Source organism: Coregonus lavaretus (genome assembly GCF_964263955.1).
Source record: "Coregonus lavaretus genome assembly, chromosome: 25".
NCBI lineage: Eukaryota > Metazoa > Chordata > Actinopteri > Salmoniformes > Salmonidae > Coregonus > Coregonus lavaretus.
Window position 1 is genome coordinate 42,809,018 of NC_140012.1, and position 21,265 is coordinate 42,830,282.

The window sequence follows — 21,265 nt, forward strand, 5'->3', positions numbered from 1 at the left end:
ACGCTCTTATCCAGAGCGACTTACAGTTAGTGAGTGCATACATTATTTTTCATACTGGCCCCCCCGTGGGAATCGAACACACAACCCTGGCGTTGCTAACACCATGCTCTACCAAGTGAGCTACATCCCTGCCAGCCAGTGAGCGACATCCCTACCCTGGACGAATTGTGCGCCGCCCCGTGGGTCTCCCGGTCGCGGCCGGCTACGACAGAGCCTGGATTCGAACCAGGATCTCTAGTGGCACAGCTAGCACTGCGATGCAGAGCCTTAGAGCACTGCGCCACTCGGTATTACACCATTATCATCAGTGTGACCAGTCATCGACTGTATTACACCATAACAGGCACACAGAATGATGCATATACAACAATGATGCACAAACAACAAATATTGAGTCAAACTGTATTTAATTACAGCATGTCCCATCCTTTGCTAATACAACCAACAGGATAAGTATCATCACAGTGCTGGTGTAATTGAGCTATTGATGCAGAAGTTAACAACATCATTCACTGGGTGAATATTGTCAATGGTTCTGTCAAGAGCTCTGAGCGTCGTCATCACTCCACTCCAACAGTAATACATGATGAGACAACATCCATGTCTGCATCCCAAATGGCCCCCTATTCCCTATATAGTGTAGGGCGTTCAGGGCAATTCAAGAGGGTGCTACCAAATGAATGTGTAAACCTAGTTTTCTTTGCCCTATGTCATTATGAATCACATTCAATTAATCATTCGATTGTTCTCAACAATATCACAACCTTAATATACTTGTACTTGACCGTGTTGATGAAATAAGAACGTTAGTTTGCTGTGACCGTTGCTAGTTCAGACTGCGCCGCTCTTGGTAGTATCTCTTCCATATTCGGGCGTTGGGAGGTGGTACCATTAGGAGGCGTTTCCACTGGTTGGACCAATCAAAATCAACTTGATACCTTCGTCATTTTCATCTTCAGATCCTTGGCTTTCATTGGCTGTAACCGTGATAAAAAAAAAATAGAAAAAAAAAATGTATGCACTCACTAACTGTAAGTCGCACTGGATAAGAGCGTCTGCTAAATGACTAAAATGTAAAATGTAAAACTGAGAGAATATTTTCATGAACGTGTCGTGAGTCGGGACGAGACAGAGATAGCCAGCTTTTCTCAGTCAGTCGAAATCATGAATCTGATCAGGGGGTTTGGTCAAGGCGTTGACACTGATAAGACACGGACACAGGTGTGAAAGCTCAGTTAAGGGTGTTTATTTATATAACAATGAAAGAGAATAGGTCTCCTCCAGGAGATCTCCATGGATACCGTTTTCTGGGCTCCTGGGTAACAAACCGAACCTCCGTTGTCTGGTCCTGAGCACGACGATACGGGAGTAACCTCTCTTCCCCAGTCCCAACCTCCCGTGTGCTGCCCTTCTGGCAGCTGTATGGGACACGTCCGGCTGGTGAGCAACCTCAAATCAGCCCCAATTAGTCCTGGCCGGAGAGCCTGTCGGGACCTGGCACGTCCAGCAGAGGGAGCCGCGTGATGTAGACTCCGTCTGCCACCAGTCCTCGACGAGTCTCCCCCGGGTGGCTAACCTGTGGTACGCCACAATACAAAGACATATCAATAGAAAACAGGTAAAACTAAACAAAGTGCAGCTAGTTTGCAGTCTTTCCGGCTTCAGTTTGAAGTGATTGTGTTACTGTAGCTGTGTTGTTGGCTAGCTCCTCTGAACAACAGTGTCCTGACGAGAGAGAGAACATTTTCTACGCCAGGCGAAATCGTGCCTCATTAGCTCATTGTTATGGATGTATACCAATAAATGTCACTAGAAAACAGCTTAAACAGATGCATCTACTTTGTTGTTATACTGGCTGCACTGTTTGATGTGACTGTAAGTTAGCCGTAGCTGGCTAGCTAGCGAGCAAGGGATAAGACGTTGCCAGCCAGTGTGCAATAGAACATTTAGAACGAACGACTGGGACACAAGTGTGTCCATAGATACAGAACAAAAAGACTTAACGACTGGGTCGCGTCTCTAGCAACCGAACCGATAGAACGAACGACCAGCCGGCTTGGGTAGCAACACTAGATTTGTGTCGGGACTACATTACCAGTCCAAAGTTTGGACACACCTACTCATTCAAGGTTTTTTCTTTATTTGTACTATTTTTTTTACATTGTACATGTTAAATTGAGGCAAAATAGAGCGTTTTCTCTTGACAATACGTTTATATAATACAGCAGAAGGTTGTGGTTGAGATACCAGCTGGTGGTTAGAGACTAAATCCAATTTGCCATAATGACACACACAAGTGCAGATGCACGCACGCATGAACACACACGCGCACACGCACTAAACGCTCACACACAAACGCACACAAACGCACACACACGCACACACACACACACAAACACTTTTTGCCATAATGATGCTCTCTTAGGCTGTCTGACTGGCTGCTTGACAACATGTTGTTGTTCTATGTTGCTTTCTCACACATCCTAAACTATGAAACACAAACACACAAACACACATCCTAAACTATGAAACACAGACACACAAACACACATCCTAAACTATGAAACACAGACACACAAACACACATCCTAAACTATGAAACACAAACACACAAACACACATCCTAAACTATGAAACACAAACACACATCCCACACGTAATTTGTTTCTACTCAGGATGGATTCTTTGTCAGTAATGTTCTTTGTCTTCTTCTTTTTACTGGCATAGAGGGATCTCTTCTAAACAGTTGATTACTTGTATAGAGGGATCTCTTCTAAACAGCTGATTACTGGCATAGAGGGCCCTCTTCTAAATAGTTGATTACTGGTACAGAGGGATCTCTTCTAAACAGTTGATTTGTGGACTAGATACTGACCGAAGCAGAAAATACATGACAGAAAACTCTCCTTAGGTGCCACTTTGTCTGACAATGTGTGAACACATAAACACTATCCTACTATCCTGACCACTAGCCTCCTGGCGTTGTCTCTCTATGGTAGCCCAGTGTTTATTTTCTTGTTTGTGTTGTTTTTTGCTCAGAAGATTCTCAGTTCCCACCAGAATGTGACTAGCATAATAGGCCATTTGGGCAGGATCAGTTAACTAGACTGAAATACAATGCTCATGTCTCCGCCCCCTAACAATGGGAGTCGTTGTCCCAAAGGTGGGAAGGCAGGCAGTCTGCTTATCGGTCTGAGTATTAATCAGACTCGGTCTGCTTATTAAGAGCAGAATCGCTCTATTCCCGCGTGGAGTGAAACCTCTCGCTTTGCTTTTTTCTCTCTGATACAACCAAAGACAGCAGTCTACCTGCCAATCAAAACACTAGTGGGCTCACTGAGAATTCTGGGAAGTGTTGTTTTATTTAGAGTGTTTATCCCAAACTATCAAACTCAGAGCCAAACTAGCACCCTCCCTCTGTGTTCCTGTGGCTCTGACCCATTCTGTGTGTGTGTGTGTGTGTGTGTGTGTGTGTGTGTGTGTGTGTGTGTGTGTGTGTGTGTGTGTGTGTGTGTGTCTGGCTGTTTGGTTTCTCAGTCTGTTTGAACTCTCCCACCCTGCAGAACTGAGACAAACCAGGCAGTCATAAATCATACACACACTCAGTGCTCAACTGTACTCCACACAGTTATAATAATAATAAGCCATTTAGCAGACGCTTTTTATCCAAAGCGACTTACAGTCATGTGTGCATACATTTTTACGTATGGGTGGTCCCGGGGATCGAACCCACTACCCTGGCGTTACAAGCGCCATGCTCTACCAATTGAGCTACAGAGGACCAGTTAGAGAGGTGACTGACCGTAAATAGGATTCTGAGAGACATTATCATGTTTACTTCTCATCCCTAAATGACTCATGTCACAAAGTGTGACTGGTGTTAACCTGTTCTGTTAACAATCAGCTTTCCCCTCTGAACACTTCCTGCTAAAGTAACAGTACATTCAATTAAACCCTCCCTCTCTGAGAGGTTGTGAATAGGGGTTCAAATCAAAGCAATGCAAATAGTCCGGGTAGCCATGGTTAGCTGTTCAGGAGTCTTATGGCTTGGGGGTAGAAGCTGTTAAGAAGCCTTTTGGACCTAGACTTGGCGATCCGGTACCGCTTGCCGTGCGGTAGCAAGGAGAACAGTCTATAACTAGGGTGGCTGGAGTCTTTGACCATTTTTAGGGCCTTCCTCTGACACCGCCTGTTATAGAGGTCCTGGATGGCAGGAAGCTTGGCCCCAGTGGTGTACTGGGCCGTACGCACTACCCTCTGTAGCGCCCTGCGGTCGGAGGATGAGCAGTTGCCATACCAGGCGGTGATGCAACTAATCAGGATGCTCTCGATGGTGCAGCTGTTGAACTTTTTAAGGATCTGAGGACCCATGCCAAATCTTGTCAGTCTCCTGAGGGGGAATAGGCTTTGTCGTGCCCTCTTCACGACTGTCTTGGTGTGTTTGGACCATGATGAATTGTTGGTGCTGTGGACACCAAGGAACTTGAAGCTCTCAACCTGTTCCACTACAGCCCCGTCGATGAGAATGGGGGCGTGCTCAGTCCTCTTTTTTTTCCTGTAGTCCACAATCATCTCCTTTGTCTTGATCACGTTGAGGGAGAGGTTGTTATCCTGGCACCACACGGCCAGGTCTCTGACCTCCTCCCTCCTTTGTTGGAGGGTGAGACGTAAAACACAAATGAGACAACTGTGATGAGTGATTTGGAGTTAGGCGCAGGAGGGTAAATACAGAATTTATTCCGGAATACAGTGTTACGCAGAAATGTGTCAAACAGTCCAGTGCGCACTGGAACAGGCACACAGGGCAAAATACCCCGGCAATACAAAAATACACGGAGCTCAACCGAGCTACACTCCCCTCACAATAAACAATCACACACAAGGACAAGGGGGCAGAGGGAACACTTATACAGGTACTGATGAGGGGATATGAACCAGGTGTGTGTAATAAACAAGACAAAACAAAATGGAATGATGAGATGAGGAGCGCCAGTGGCTAGAAGGACGGTGACGACGAACGCCGAAGCCTGCCCGAACAAGGAGAGGAGGCAGCTTCGGAGGAAGTCGTGACAACAACAGTGTGTTGTTGTTTCCTAATTAACACAATTAATTACAGACCATCAATGTTCCATCCCCTCCTTCTCCTCTTCCCACTCTTTTTTTGCATCTCAATCCTCTGTTCTTTTTACACTGAAAACAGGTGAGCACCCAGCCCAGCAGAAGTTAAATGGGGTGAAAATATTGTCTAACGGAGTGGTTTTCACACATTTCTGTATTTTATTATTCATATTATGTGCAACACGCTAGAGGAAATGTAATTATCACCTCTTACCCATGCCCAGTACTGTTATCTCCCCAGTCAGATTGCAGGCTTTAGCAGAAAAGATGTGTACCTGTGCATATTTATGGGTGTTGCGTTTGAGTTTGAGTTTAACTTTATCTTACAGTACATGTCAAAGAAGTGTAAACAAAAATAAAATAAAATAAACTACTAAAACAGATTTTAAAAAAATCTAAACATAAGCAACATAGTTGTTGTTACCCCTTTTATCAAATCAAATTGTATTTGTCACATGCGCCGAATACAACAGGTGTATTCACCTTACAGTGAAATGCTTCCTTACAAGCCAACAATGCAGTTTTAAGAAAGAATACCTAAAAAAAAAAAAAAAAAAAAAAAAAGTAACAAATAATTCAAGAGCAGCAGTAAAACAATAGCGAGACTATACAGTGGCTTGCGAAAGTATTCAGCCCCCCCTTGGCATTTTTCCTATTTTGTTGCCTTACAACCTGGAATTAAAATGGATTTTGGGAGGGGTTGTATCATTTGATTTACACAACATGCCTACCACTTTGAAGATGCAAAATATGTTTTATTGTGAAACAAATAAGACAAAGAAACAGAAAACTTGAGCGTGCATAACTATTCACCCCCCCCCCAAAGTCAATACTTTGTAGAGCCACCTTTTGCAGCAATTACAGCTGCAAGTCTCTTGGGGTATGTCTCTATAAGCTTGGCACATCTAGCCACTGGGATTGTTGCCCATTCTTCAAGGCAAAACTTCTCCAGCTCCTTCAAGTTGGATGGGTTCCGCTGGTGTACAGCAATCTTTAAGTCATACCACAGATTCTCAATTGGATTGAGGTCTGGGCTTTGACTAGGCCATTCCAAGACATTTAAATGTTTCCCCTTAAACCACTCGAGTGTTGCTTTAGCAGTATGCTTAGGGTCATTGTCCTGCTGAAGACTGAAACAGGTTTCCCTCAAGAATTTCCCTGTATTTAGCGCCATCCATCATTCCTTCAATTCTGAGTTTCCCAGTCCCTGCCGATGAAAAACATCCCCACAGCATGATGCTGCCACCACCATGCTTCACTGTGGGGATGGTGTTCTCGGGGTGATGAGAGGTGTTGGGTTTGCGCCAGACATAGCATTTTCCTTGATGGCCAAAATACTCAATTTTAGTCTCATCTGACCAGAGTACCTTCTTCCATATGTTTGGGGAATCTCCCACATGTCTTTTGGCGAACACCAAACGTGTTTGCTTGTTTTTTCTTTAAGCAATGGCTTTTTTCTGGCCACTCTTCCATGATGCCCAGCTCTGTGGAGTGTCACATGTGGATTGCACACAGGTGGACTTTATTTAACTAATTATGTGACTTCTGAAGGTAATTGGTTCTCCTAAAATAAAATGTAAAAAAATTTAAAAATATTCACTTCACCAATTGTCCATTACATGAAGTCCAAATAGAAATCCATTTACATTACATACAACAAAATAGGAAAAACGCCAAGGGGGCTGAATACTTTTGCAAGGCACTGTTTACAGGGGGCTCTGCACCTTATCCACAAATACATTCTCCTTCCCGTCTGAAAAGTATCACTGTAACCAAACAGTGTCTACGCCAGTCTGTGTTGTATTCAGGGTAGGCTGGGATTCAGGCTGTGTGTTGTATTCAGGGTAGGCTGGGAGTCAGGCTGTGTGTTGTATTCAGGGTAGGCTGGGAGTCAGGCTGTGTGTTGTATTCAGGGTAGGCTGGGATTCAGGCTGTGTGTTGTATTCAGGGTAGGCTGGGAGTCAGGATGTGTGTTGTATTCAGGGTAGGCTGGGAGTCAGGCTGTGTGTTGTATTCAGGGTAGGCTGGGAGTCAGGATGTGTGTTGTATTCAGGGTGGGAGTCAGGCTGTGTGTTGTATTCAGGGTAGGCTGGGAGTCAGGATGTGTGTTGTATTCAGGGTGGGAGTCAGGCTGTGTGTTGTATTCAGGGTAGGCTGGGAGTCAGGCTGTGTGTTGTATTCAGGGTAGGCTGGGAGTCAGGCTGTGTGTTGTATTCAGGGTAGGCTGGGAGATCCAGAGCCGCGATAGTCCAGCGGCCCATTGTGACATAGCTACGCGGCTCAGAGACCACCGTCCGCGGTGGACGCACATCCCAAAATGTCCAACCAACACGGCTAATATTCTAGAAAACGTCTGTGCGTTCCCGTACACGTTCTGGACTCCGATAAGCGCGTTAATCACAGCTGCTTTGAGAGCCTCTAAGAGCTTGGAGGGCAGTGTAGTATGACATCATTCCTCTCCTCTGGTAGTAACCTGTCTACAAAGCCTTGGACTCTTTGAAGTGTTACGAAGGGGAATAACATTCACACAGCTAGCTCAGCTGGACCCCACTGCTCCCACAGCCCAGTATGCAGGAGGGATCATCACTTACCAAACTCATATCTACACTTGATCTTCAAACAGGTATTTTGGGGGAAACAAACATGGGGGGGGGGGGGTGGGGGGGGGGGGGGGGGGTATTCTACTTTAAAAGAGATCAACCAACCGGTGTTATCAGCCCCAGAAAGTGTACACCTACAGTCTAAAGTGTACACCTACACAGTGGCGATTTTAGCATGTAAATATTGGTGTGGCAAACAACAAAAGTAATTTTTAGATGCATGCCAGCAAAGCCACTACACAACATAACACTAAACAATACATTAACTGCACTATAACGGTGACAAACGGTGCCCACAAACTGTTAGGGCCTCCATAAAGCTGTCCCAACAGCAGAGTCCCAACAGCAGTCCCAACACCTTACCACCGCTGCACCTGGCTATCAGCGGAGCCTTGTCTGGCAGCGAAACAGTTCATTCAGCCTCATTTACTGCCTTTTAAAGAACATAGCTGATATGGCTGACTTGCTTAAACAAATGTGGTTTCTACTGACAATTGAGATGTACAAACTATGGCATAAGGGAACGACGAGCGGATAAGAGGGAATCCATAATTCCGATTTAAGACATTAATGAGCGAGCCAGGACGGACGTAGTCAATATAACTATGTGTTCAGCACTTTTGAAATGTACAGCGACAGAATTCAGAACATGGACCGTTATTACAGTATTCTCCCTGTACACCAAGTCAGAACTGTAGGATAAATAAAGGGGGCATATAAGCAGACAATGAAAGCTCTTACAATACTCAATGATGACATTTCTCTAAAACAGGCTATAGGCTACATGTGCACCACCAAGTCAGAACAGTAGGCTAAGTTATGAGGGGGAAAGGGACCAAATTGAACAGGAAGGTGGCACGGCGGTCCTTCGTGGGCAAATTTTGTCATCAAACTTTGTCATCAAAGTCTGGCATTCTCTGGATTTATGGTGCTTTCAAGACAACTGGGAACTCAAAAGAAAACAAGGTTGAATCATGATGTCAGTGATCTTCAGGTCGGAGCTCTAGAAAGAGGCCCGAGTTCCCGACTTGGAATTCCAAGTTGGATGACCATTCAAAACGTATTATCCCAGTCGGAGCTTGTTTTCCCTGTTGTCTTGAACTCACTGAAGTCGGAGATTTCCCAGTTACGAGTTTCCAGTTGTTTTGAACGCTGCAGAAGTCATTCTGGACAGACAGCATGGCTAATGTATCCAACCTTTTCTGGCTCATGGTTTATTGCGAGTGAATGTTTATATTTTTAAGCTTCGAAAAGATGCCCTTAAACCCAGACTTGGACCACACATCCTTTCCACTGAATAGCAGGTTAGTGATTGCTTTGCAAAGCTTGCAGTTAGCCACTGAGTCCTTCCAAACCACTCGTTGTTGAATTTGCGATTTCCAACTTGTTGTGTAATGTTTATGTCCAATGGCCGATGAGCACCGATACGTTTTATATATAATTTCTCTTCATATGACAAGGATTGAAAAGGATTTGCCAGTAGATTGTCGACTTGATTCATGATGATGACTGCTTGTCTAGCTTGCTAGCTAAGATTTTTTAAGTATGATTTTGACATGATCAGTCCAATCAAAGCTATGGTAGATATATTGTGATTTGACGTCATTTTATCTGTGGCCAATGACCTTCAGCCTTATTGGATGGGCACTTCTGATGTAAATCTATGGCAGCACCGAAGGGGCTTGAATTTTTGAGCACTCCCCGAAGATTTTGCGGTGACGTAGTGTCCCCATGAGTGACAGAACACTGAGCCAATCACGGCGCAACTAGAGAACATTACCAACCCCTACGCACAGTATTTTCCGCTGGCTGCCCCACCACCACAGAAAGCACTGAGCTAGGCTGAAACACCTGCATTTTGGAGCTGCCTTACTCAAGAAAGCAAAAAAGAGACCATGTTTGTATGGAGGATTTATTAACTCAATTACATTGTTTGCAAGCTGATATGTGACACGTTTTAATGCCAAAATAACATTCAAAACAGGCAACAACAATGTAATTGACTAACTGTAAGTCGCTCTGGATAAGAGCGTCTGCTAAATGACTAAAATGTAAATGTAAATATATATACACACACACACTACCGGTCAAAAGTTTGGACACACCTACTCATTCAAGGGTTTTTCTTTATTTTTACTATTTTCTACATTGTAGAATAATAGTGAAGACATGAAAACTATGAAATAACACATATGGAATCATGTAGTAACCAAAAAAGTGTTCAACAAATCAAAATAGATTTTATATTTGAGATTCTTCAAATAGCCACCCTTTGCCTTGATGACAGCTTTGCACACTCTTGGCATTCGCTCAACCAGCTTCATGAGGTAGTCACCTGGAATGCATTTCAATTAACAGGTGTGCCTTCTTAAAAGATAATTTGTGGAATTTATTTCCTTCTTAATGCGTTTGAGCCAATCAGTTGTGTTGTGACAAGGTAGGGGGGGTATACAGAAGATAGCCCTATTTGGTAAAAGACCAAGTCCATATTATAGCAAGAACAGCTCAAATAAGCAAAGAGAAACGACAGTCCATCATTACTTTAAGACATGAAGGTCAGTCAATATGGAACATTTCAAGAACTTTGAACGTTTCTTCAAGTGCAGTCGCAAAAACTATCAAGCGCTATGATGAAACTGGCTCTCATGAGGACTGCCACAGGAATGGAAGACCCAGAGTTACCTCTGCTGCAGAGGATAAGTTCATTAGAGTTACCAGCCTCAGAAATTGCAGCCCAAATTAATGCTTCACAGAGTTCAAGTAACAGACACATCTCAACATCAACTGTTCAGAGGAGACTGTGCGATTCAGGCCTTCATGGTCGAATTGCTGCAAAGAAACCACTACTAAAGGACACCAATAAGAAGAAGAGACTTGCTTGGGCCAAGAAACACGAGCAATGGACATTTGACTGGTGGAAATGTGTCCTTTGGTCTGGAGTCCAAATTTGAGATTTTTGGTTCCAACCGGCGTGTCTTTGTGAGACGCGGTGTGGGTGAACGGATGATCTCCGCATGTGTATTTCCCACCGTAAAGCATGGAGGAGGAGGTGTTATGGTGTGGGGGTGCTTTGCTGGTGATTTTAGAATCTAAAATCTAAAATATATTTTGATTTGTTGAACACGTTTTTGGTTACTACGTGATTCTATATGTGTTATTTCATAGTTTGATGTCTTCACTATTATTCTACAATGTAGGTGTTCTAAAACCTTGTATTTTTTTATTATATATATATTTTTTTTAGCTAAACAGGTGGGGATTCAAAACAGGTGGGGCTCTGCCCTGAATGAGGGGTCACCATCTACAGCCTTAACACTAAGCATAACACAACCATACTGCATGCAGGGTTGGGTAGGTTACTTTCTAAATGTAATCCATTACAGTTACTAGTTACCTGTCCAAAATTGTAATTAGTAACATCACTTTTGGATTACACAAACTCAGCAATGTAATCTGATTACTTTGTTCCTTTTTGATTGGCTGCATCACCGCTTGGTATGGCAACTGCTTGGCATCCGACCACAAGGTACTACAGAGGGTAGTGCGTATGGCCCAGTACATCAAGGCCAAGCTCCCTGCCATCCAGGACCTCTATATCAGGCGTTGTCAAAGGAAGGCCCTAAAAATTGTCAAAGACTTCAACCACCCAACATACAGACTTTTCTCTCTTCTACCGCATGGCAAGCGCTACCGATGCACCTAGTCTGGAACCAACAGGACCCTGAACAGCTTCTACCCCCAAGCCATAAGACGGATCAATAGTTAGTAAAATAGTTAACCAATAGCTACCTGGACTATCTGCATTGACCCTTTTTGAACTCACTTTTTTGACTCATCACATACAGTGAGGGAAAAAAGTATTTGATCCCTTGCTTATTTTGTACGTTTGCCCACTGACAAAGAAATGATCCGTCTATAATTTTAATGGTAGGTTTATTTGAACAGTGAGAGACAGAATAACAACAACAAAATCCCCCAAAAACGCATGTCAAAAATGTTATAAATTGATTTGCATTTTAATGAGGGGAATAAGTATTTGACCCCCTCTCAATCAGAAAGATTCCAGGTGTCTTTTATACAGGTAACGAGCTGAGATTAGGAGCACACTCTTAAAGGGAGTGCTCCTAATCTCAGATTGTTACCTGTATAAAAGACACCTGTCCACAGAAGCAATCAATCAATCAGATTCCAAACTCTCCACCATGGCCAAGACCAAAGAGCTCTCCAAGGATGTCAGGGACAAGATTGTAGACCTACACAAGGCTGGAATGGGCTACAAGACCATCGCCAAGCAGCTTGGTGAGAAGGTGACAACAGTTGGTGTGATTATTCGCAAATGGAAGAAACACAAAAGAACTGTCAATCTCCCTCAGCCTGGGGCTCCATGCAAGTTCTCACCTCGTGGAGTTGCAATGATCATGAGAACGGTGAGGAATCAGCCCAGAACTACACGGGAGGATCTTGTCAATGATCTCAAGGCAGCTGTGACCATAGTCACCAAGAAAACAATTGGTAACACACTTCGCCGTGAAGGACTGAAATCCTGCAGCGCCCGCAAGGTCCCCCTGCTCAAGAAAGCACATATACAGGCCCGTCTGAAGTTTGCCAATGAACATCTGAATGATTCAGAGGAGAACTGGGTGAAAGTGTTGTGGTCAGATGAGACCAAAATGGAGCTCTTCGGCATCAACTCAACTCGCCGTGTTTGGAGGAGGAGGAATGCTGCCTATGACCCCAAGAACACCACCCCCACCGTCAAACATGGAGGTGGAAACATTATGCTTTGGGGGTGTTTTTCTGCTAAGGGGACAGGACAACTTCACCGTATCAAAGGGACGATGGACGGGGCCATGTACCGTCAAATCTTGGGTGAGAACCTCCTTCCCTTAGCAAGGGCATTGAAAATGGGTCGTGGATGGGTATTCCAGCATGACAACGACCCAAAACACATGGCCAAGGCAACAAAGGAGTGGCTCAAGAAGAAGCACATTAAGGTCCTGGAGTGGCCTAGCCAGTCTCCAGACCTTAATCCCATAGAAAATCTGTGGAGGGAGCTGAAGGTTCGAGTTGCCAAACGTCAGCCTCGAAACCTTAATGACTTGGAGAAGATCTCCAAAGAGGAGTGGGACAAAATCCCTCCTGAGATGTGTGCAAACCTGGTGGCCAACTACAAGAAACGTCTGACCTCTGCGATTGCCAACAAGGGTTTTGCCACCAAGTACTAAGTCATGTTTTGCAGAGGGGTCAAATACATATTTCCCTCATTAAAATGCAAATCAATTTATAACATTTTTGACATGCGTTTTTCAGGATTTTGTTGTTGTTATTCTGTCTCTCACTGTTCAAATAAACCTACCATTAAAATTATAGACTGATCATTTCTTTGTCAGTGGGCAAACGTACAAAATCAGCAGGGGATCAAATACTTTTTTCCTTCACTGTATGCTGCTGCTACTGTTTATTATCTATCCTGTTGCCAGTCACTTCCCTAGCTATATGTACATATCTACCTCAATTACCTCGTACTTCTGCACATTGACTCAGTACTGGTACCCTGTGTATATAGCCAAGTTATCGTTACTCATTGTGTATTACTTTTATTATTACGTGTTTTACTTTTCTATTATTTCTCTATTTTCTTTCTCTCTGCATTGTTGGGAAGGAAGGAAGCATTTCACTGTTAGTCTAGACCTGTTTACAAAGCATGTGATGAATACATTTGATTTGAGTAATTAAATCTGCTGAGAGTAAATCTTCCCAACAGTCCCCTGCCTGTCACTACACAGTACTTCCTGTCTCTCCTCTCCTTCACGCCTCACAATCCTCTCTCTCTCTCTCTCTCTCTCTCTCTCTCTCTCTCTCTCGTTCTCTCGCTCTCTCGTTCTCTCTCTCTCGCTGTCTCTCTCTCTCTCACTGTCTCTCTCTCTCTCGCTGTCTCTCTCTCTCTCTCTCGCTGTCTCTCTCTCTCTCTCTCGCTGTCTCTCTCTCTCTCTCTCTCGCTGTCTCTCTCTCTGTCTGTCTCTCTCTCTGTCTGTCTCTCTCTCTCTGTCTGTCTCTCTCTCTCTGTCTGTCTCTCTCTCTGACTGTCTGTCTTTCTCTCTCTCTGTCTCGTTCTCTCTATCTCTCGCTGTCTCGTTCTCTCTCTCTCGCTGTCTCATTCTCTCTCTCTCTGTCTCGTTCTCTCTCTCTCTGTCTCGTTCTCTCTCTCTCTCGCTGTCTCTCTCTCTCTCGCTGTCTCTCTCTGTCTCTCTCTCTCGCTGTCTCACTCTATCTCGCTGTCTCTCTCTCTCTCGCTGTCTCTCTCTCTCTCGCTGTCTCTCTCTCTCTCTCGCTGTCTCTCTCTTTCTCGCTGTCTCTCTCTCTCGCTGTCTCTCTCTCTCGCTGTCTCTCTCTCTGTCTCTGTCTCGTTCTCTCTCTCTCTCTCTCCCTGTCTCGTTCTCTCTCTCTCGCTCTCTCTCTCGCTCTCTCTGTTTCGCTCTCGTTCTCTCTCTGTCTCTCTCTCTCCTCCATCTCCTCCCTTCCTCCCTCCCTTCCTCCCTCCCTCCTCCTCATCATCTCTCCTCCCTCCCTCCCTCCCTCCTCCTCATCATCTCTCCTCCTCTCTCCTGCAGTCCTGTCAGCGTCTGAAAGTACAACTATAAATATAAATTATTTCTACACCTTGTCTTCCTGTTTGTCAGAGTTACAGCAACCAACTAAAAACAGCTAAATGACAAGAATGTGAGATTGTCCCTTACACTCTGCTTTTTTTCGTTCTTTCGTCTAGTTTCACGTTCTTATAGCAAATGACATTGTTACCTATCAATCAACACCTGCTCACAGGCAACACTGCCAATACAGGAAGAGAGAAAAGAGAGAAGAGTCTTCTGAGAGAGAGGGACAAAAGAGAGAAAGAGATAAAATACACTTCTGAGAGGGAGAGAGGGAGCGAGGGAGAGAGAAAGAGAGAGAAAATAAGACAGTCTAAAAGAGTATTCTGAGTGCGGGTATCAAAGGGAAAACTGTGAGAACAGACAGAGTATGACTGAAGAAGACAACATATTACAGCCACCATCTTGATAATTAGCTACAGCACCATTATAATATACTGTATACATGAACAATATTTGTTTGTCTGTAAAAAAATGTTTACCTGCAGGTGTTTGCGGATGATAGTGTTGTGCATTCTATTGCCCCCCCCACTGTTGACCAGGCTCTATCTGAACTACAGTCTGCTTTCATTGTTTTACAGAAAACCTTTATTGACCTGAAATTAGTATTGAATGCAGGTAAAACAAAGTACAGTGCTTTTCGGAAAGTTTTTCCACATTTTGTTGTTTTACAAAGTGGGATTCAAATGGATTTAATTGGCATTTTTTGGTCAACAATCTACACAAAATACTCTGTAATGTCCCAAGTGTAAGAACAATTCTAACATTTATAAAACATTTATGAAAAATAAAACACTAACATATCTTGATTAGATAAGTATTCACCCGCCTGAGACAATACATGTTAGAAACACCTTTGGCAGTGTTTATAGCTGTGAGTCTTTGGAGATTGCCTACAGTACTTTGGGCCAACACTGCCTGATCCACACTGGGCTAACTCTTCAAAACTGGCCTAAAGAGAGCCTTTGAAAGAATAGATTGTTTCCCATAAAGTTTAATCTAAAAGGTAGAAATCGGAATTATTAGGGTGAAGAAAGAAAAGATGTTGCGGAGGTGTTGGTCTAGATACTTAACAATCACAACTAACCACAAATTAATCAGAGAGTGATTGAGTTTAACTTGAGCTCGGAAAGATTAAGATGTTTATGAATTATAATGTTGCAGTGGGTTAAAGTACTAAAGTAAAAATACTTTAAAGTACTACTTAAGTAGTTTTTTGGGGGGGTATCTTTACTTAACTTTACTATTTATATTTCTGTCAACATTTACTTTTACTTCACTACATTCCTGAAGAAAATAATGTACTTTTTACTCCATACATTTTCACCTGACACCCAAAAGTACTCGTTACATTTGGAATGCTCAGCAGGACAGGACAATTGTCAAATTCACGCACTTATCAAGAGAACATCCCTGGTCATCCCTACTGCCTCTGATCTGGCAGACTCACTAAACACACATGCTTCATTTGTAAATGATGTCTGAGTGTTGGAGTGTGCCCCTGGCTATCCGTAAATTTAAAAAACAAGAAAATGGTGCCGTCTGGTTTGCATGATATAAGGAATTTGAAATGATTTATACTTTTACTTTTACTATTGAAACTTAAGTAAATTTAAAACCAAATACTGTTAGACTTTTACTCAAGTAGTATTTTACTGGGAGACTTTCACTTTTACTTGAGTCATTTTCTATTAAGGTATCTTTACTTTTACTCAAGTATGACAATTGGGTACTTTTGCCACCACTGTAATGTTGTATCTTCAAAAGCTCTGTCAAGTTCGTTGTTGATCATTGCTAAAAAGCCATTTTCAAGTCTTGCTATAGATTTTCAAGCCGATTTAAGTCAAAACAGTAACTAGGCCACTCAGGAACATTCAACGTCGTCTTGGTAAGCAACTCCAGTGTAGATTTGGCCTTGTGTTTTAGGTTGTTGTCCTGCTGAAAGGTGAATTCATCTCCCAGTGTCTGGTGGAAAGCAGACTGAACCAGGTTTTCCTCCAGGATTTTGCCTGTACTTAGCTGTATTCCATTTATTTTTATCCTAAAATAACTCTAGTCCTTGCCGATGACAAGCATACCCATAACATACCGGAAAATATGAAAGAGTGGTACTCAGTAATGTGTTGTCTTGGATTTGTCCCAAACATAATGCTTTGTATTCAGGACAAAAAGTTCATTTCTTTGCCACATGTTTTGCAGTGTTACTTAAGTGCCTTGTTGCAAACAGGATGCGTGTTTTGGAATATTTTTTATTCTGTACAGAATATTCTGTACAGAATTCTGTACAAACTGTACAAACTTTAAATTATTCTGTAAAGAACTCGCCTTCTTATCACTCTGTCATTTTGGTTAGTATTTTGGAGTAACTACAATGTTGCTGATCCATCCTTAGTTTTCTCCTATCACAGCCATTAATCTCTGTAACTGTTTTAAAGACACCATTGGCCTCATGGTTTAATCCCTGAGCGGTTTCCTTCCTCTCCGGCAACTGAGTTAGGAAGGACGCCTGTATCTTTGTAGTGACTGGGTGTGTTGAATCACCATCCAAAGTGTAATTAATAACTTCACCATGCTCAAAGGAATATTCAGAGTCTGCTTCTTTTTTTCTACCAATAGGTGCCCTTCTTTGCGAGGCATTGAAAAACCTCCCTGGTCTTTGTGGTTGAATCTGTGCTTGAAATTCACTACTCGATCGAGGGACCTTACAGATAATTGTATGAGTATGTGTCACGGTTTCGGCCGAGGCTGCCTCTCTCCCTTGTTCGGGCAGGCTTCGGCGTTCGTTGTCTCCGGAATACTAGCTGCCACCGTTGTATGTTTCATGTTCGTTTGCTTTTGTCTGTTTGTTGTCACACCTGTTCTTGTTTAGCCTAATTAGTGTTCTATAAGTTTCTCGTTGTGTTTGTCTAGTGTTGTGTGTTATTGATTTTTGTCATTCGTGTATAGGGCGTGATTCCTGTATTTCGCTCGGTTGAGCTTCCCTCCACTGTTGGAGTATTTATGCACCTGTTTGTGCGCTTTTGTTTTGTTCGCCTTCGTGCGTATTTCGCCTTCGGGCAAGAGTTGACCTATTGCCGGGTTTGGCGATCACTAAAGTCTGTTGGACTATCCGTCTGTGTCCTGCGTTTGATTCCACCACTGCACCCACCTACAGCACGCGCTGACAGAATAACACACCTTTTAAATGGAATCAGCAGGAGCCGCAGCAGCCCAGGCGACGCTGGAGGACAGGGTCCGGGAACAAGGTGACCAGATCCTGCAGATGGGGACCGCACTGCAGGAGGTGATCACCACCATCCGAGGCAGGGGGACGCCTCCACCGCCACCCGCCCTGCCAGCACCATCGGCCAGTCAGCCTATTCCCGCACCGGAACCCCGAGGAGTCCGACTCTCGCTCCCGAGGGCTTACGATGGAACCGCGGCTGGGTGCCAGGGTTTCCTTCTCCAGGTGGAGCTGTACCTGGCCACCGTGCACCCGGCGCCCTCGGGACATGAGAGCGTGTCCGCCCTGATCTCCTGCCTGTCCGGGAAGGCGTTGGAATGGGCCAACGCGGAGTGGAGGAGGATCGACGCGGACACCATAACCTACGAGGAGTTCTCCCGCCGCTTCAGGGCGGTGTTTGACCATCCCCCGGAGGGGAAAGCGGCGGGGGAGCGTCTGGTCTTCCTCCGGCAGGGGAGGAGGAGTGCTCAGGAGTTCGCCCTCGAATTCCGTACTCTAGCGGCAGATGCAGGGTGGAATGATCGGGCTCTCGTCGATCACTACAGATGTAGTCTACGAGAGGACGTCCGTCGGGAGCTGGCCTGTAGGGACACCAGCCTCACGTTCGACCAGTTGGTCGACATGTCCATCAGGCTGGATAACCTGCTAGCTACCCGCGGACGTCCCGAGGGGGGTCCGTCCATTTCACCCTCCAGCGCCTCCGAGCCGTGCCCCATGGAGCTCGGGGGCGCTGGCGCTAGAGAGAGGAGGGGTCGGCTTACTAGGGGGTCCATCCCCTGCACCAACTGTGGTCGGGGAGGACACACCGCGGCTAGGTGCTGGGGATGGCCTCCTAGGGGAGAGGACGACAGGTCCCGCACTGGGGATTCCTTCCAGGTGAGTAGGCGCCCCACTCACCCAGAGCTCTCTGTTGCACATTTCTGTATACCTGTGCGTTTCCCACAGGTAGCACCTCATTCCCAGCATAAGGCGCTGGTAGATTCAGGCGCGGCTGGGAATTTTATTGATAAGAAGTTTTGTTTAGCTTTAGGGATTCCCCTTCTTCCTGTTGATGTCCCTTTCCCCGTTCATGCCCTAGATAGTCGTCCGTTGGGTGCGGGCTTGATCAGGGAGGTCATTGCGCCACTTAGGATGTGTGCGCAGGGGGGTCATCAGGAGATGATTCAGCTATTTCTGATTGACTCTCCTGCGTATCCGGTGGTGCTGGGCATGCCCTGGTTGAGTACCCATAACCCATCTATTTCGTGGCAGGAGAGGGCTCTGATGGAGTGGTCTGCCCAGTGTGTGGGTAGATGTTTAGGCGTTTCCGTAGGGGCTACCTCGGTGGAGAGTCCAAACCAGGTGCCCGCATTGCACGTTCCCCCTGAGTATGGGGATTTGGCTATTGCGTTTAGTAAGTCGAGGGCGACGCAGTTGCCGCCCCATAGGCAGGGAGATTGTGCGATAGACCTCCAGGCAGGAGCTGCGCTCCCACGGAGCCATGTGTATCCTCTGTCTCAAGAGGAGAAAAAAGCTATGGAGACCTACATAGACGAATCTCTGAGACAAGGATACATACGGCCTTCCACTTCCCCTGCGTCCTCGAGTTTCTTTTTTGTGAAGAAGAAGGATGGTGGTTTGCGCCCGTGCATCGATTACCGTGGTCTCAATCAGATTACGGTGAAGTACAGTTATCCACTCCCGCTGATTGCGACCATGACTGAGTCATTGCATGGGGCGCGCTTCTTCACTAAATTAGATCTCAGGAGCGCGTACAACTTGGTGCGCATCAGGGGGGGCGATGAATGGAAGACAGCCTTTAGTACCACCTCGGGCCATTACGAGTATCTGGTCATGCCATACGGGTTGATGAACGCTCCGTCAGTTTTCCAATCATTCGTGGATGAGATCTTCAGGGACATGCAGGGGCAGGGGGTGGTTGTGTACATAGATGACATTCTCGTGTACTCGCCTACCCGTGTCGAGCATGTGGCCCTGGTGCGCCGAGTGTTGCGGAGGCTGGTGGAGCACGACCTGTATGTTAAGGCAGAGAAGTGTCTGTTTTTCCAGGAGTCGGTCTCCTTTTTGGGGTATCAGTTGTCTGCGTCAGGGGTGAAGATGGAGGTAGACCGGGTGTCGGCCGTGCGTAATTGGCAAACACCAACCACTGTGAAGGAGGTGCAGCAGTTTTTGGGGTTTGCAAATTACTACAGGAGGTTTATCCGGGGTTTTGGACAGGTGGCAGCTCCCATCACGTCTCTTTTGAAGGGGGGTCCGGTGCGTCTGCAGTGGTCGGCCGAGGCGGACAGGGCGTTTGGGAGGCTGAAGGACCTGTTTACCTCGGCCCCGGTGCTGGCGCATCCGGATCCCTCTTTGCCGTTCCAGGTAGAGGTGGACGCGTCAGAGGCCGGTCTAGGAGCCGTGCTTTCACAACGGTCTGGCGCGCCACCTAAACTCCGCCCCTGTGCTTTTTATTCTAAGAAGCTCAGTCCGGCGGAGCGGAACTATGACGTAGGGGACAGGGAGCTGTTAGCCGTGGTACAGGCCCTAAAGGTGTGGAGGCACTGGCTTGAGGGGGCTCAACACCCTTTCCTCATTTTGACGGACCACCGTAACCTGGAGTACATCCGGGCAGCGAGGAGGCTGAACCCTCGCCAGGCAAGATGGAAAATGTTCTTGACCAGGTTTACATTTAAGATCACGTACATCCCTGGGTCACAGAACGGTAAGGCAGATGCGCTGTCTCGGCGGTATGACACGGAGGAGAGGTCCGTGGAGCCCACTCCCATACTGCCGGAGTCGTGTCTGGTGGCACCGGTAGTGTGGGAGGTCGATGCTGAACTCGAGCGGGCGTTACGCACCGACCCTAGTCCACCGCAATGCCCTGAGGGTCGGAAGTACGTTCCGCTCGAGGTTCGGGATCGATTGATCTATTGGGCTCACACGTCACCCTCCTCTGGACATCCTGGTATCGGCCGGACAGTGCACTGTCTTAGTGCCAAGTACTGGTGGCCCACGTTGGCGAAGGATGTGAGGGTTTATGTTTCCTCCTGCTCGGTGTGCGCCCAGTGTAAGGCGCCTAGACATCTGCCTAGGGGTAAGTTACTACCCCTGCCCGTTCCACAACGACCATGGTCTCACCTCTCGGTGGATTTCATTACTGACCTTCCTCCTTCACAGGGGAACACCACTATACTGGTCGTTGTGGACCGGTTTTCTAAGGCCTGTCGTTTGCTCCCCATGCCGGGCCTTCCTACTGCCCTGCAAACCGCCGAAGCACTATTCACCCATGTGTTCCGGCACTACGGGGTACCCGAGGATATTGTGTCTGATCGGGGTCCCCAATTTACCTCCAGGGTCTGGAGAGCCTTTATGGAGCGGTTGGGGGTCTCGGTGAGCCTCACCTCGGGTTACCACCCGGAGAGTAATGGGCAGGTGGAACGCGTGAACCAGGATGTGGGTAGGTTTCTTAGAACATACTGCCAGGTTCTGGCACCTTGGCAGCAGAGCCAGATCGAGGCTCCTGCGGTGGATGAGTGGGCGCGGCGCTCGGAGGAGACATGGAACGCTGCACACGTCCACCTGCAGCGGGCCCTCCGACGTCATAAGGCGAGCGCCGATCTCCCCCGCAGTGAGGGACCGGTGTATGCACCTGGTGATCGAGTCTGGCTCTCTACCAGAAACCTGCCCCTCCG

The 21,265-nt window shown here is 46.0% G+C and overlaps 1 protein-coding gene across 1 annotated transcript in view; it reads right to left on the minus strand.

Annotated features, from left to right (window-relative positions):
* Positions 1-1,337: 1,337 nt before the first annotated feature.
* The window catches only part of LOC311100744 (ADP-ribose glycohydrolase MACROD2-like), an 80,786-nt gene continuing 60,858 nt past the window's right edge, over positions 1,338-21,265 (minus strand). The window contains exon 5 of the mRNA XM_084141706.1: positions 1,338-1,576. Coding sequence (XP_083997832.1) covers positions 1,572-1,576 — 5 coding nt within the window. The 3' untranslated portion in view covers positions 1,338-1,571. The remainder of the gene's footprint in view (positions 1,577-21,265) is intronic.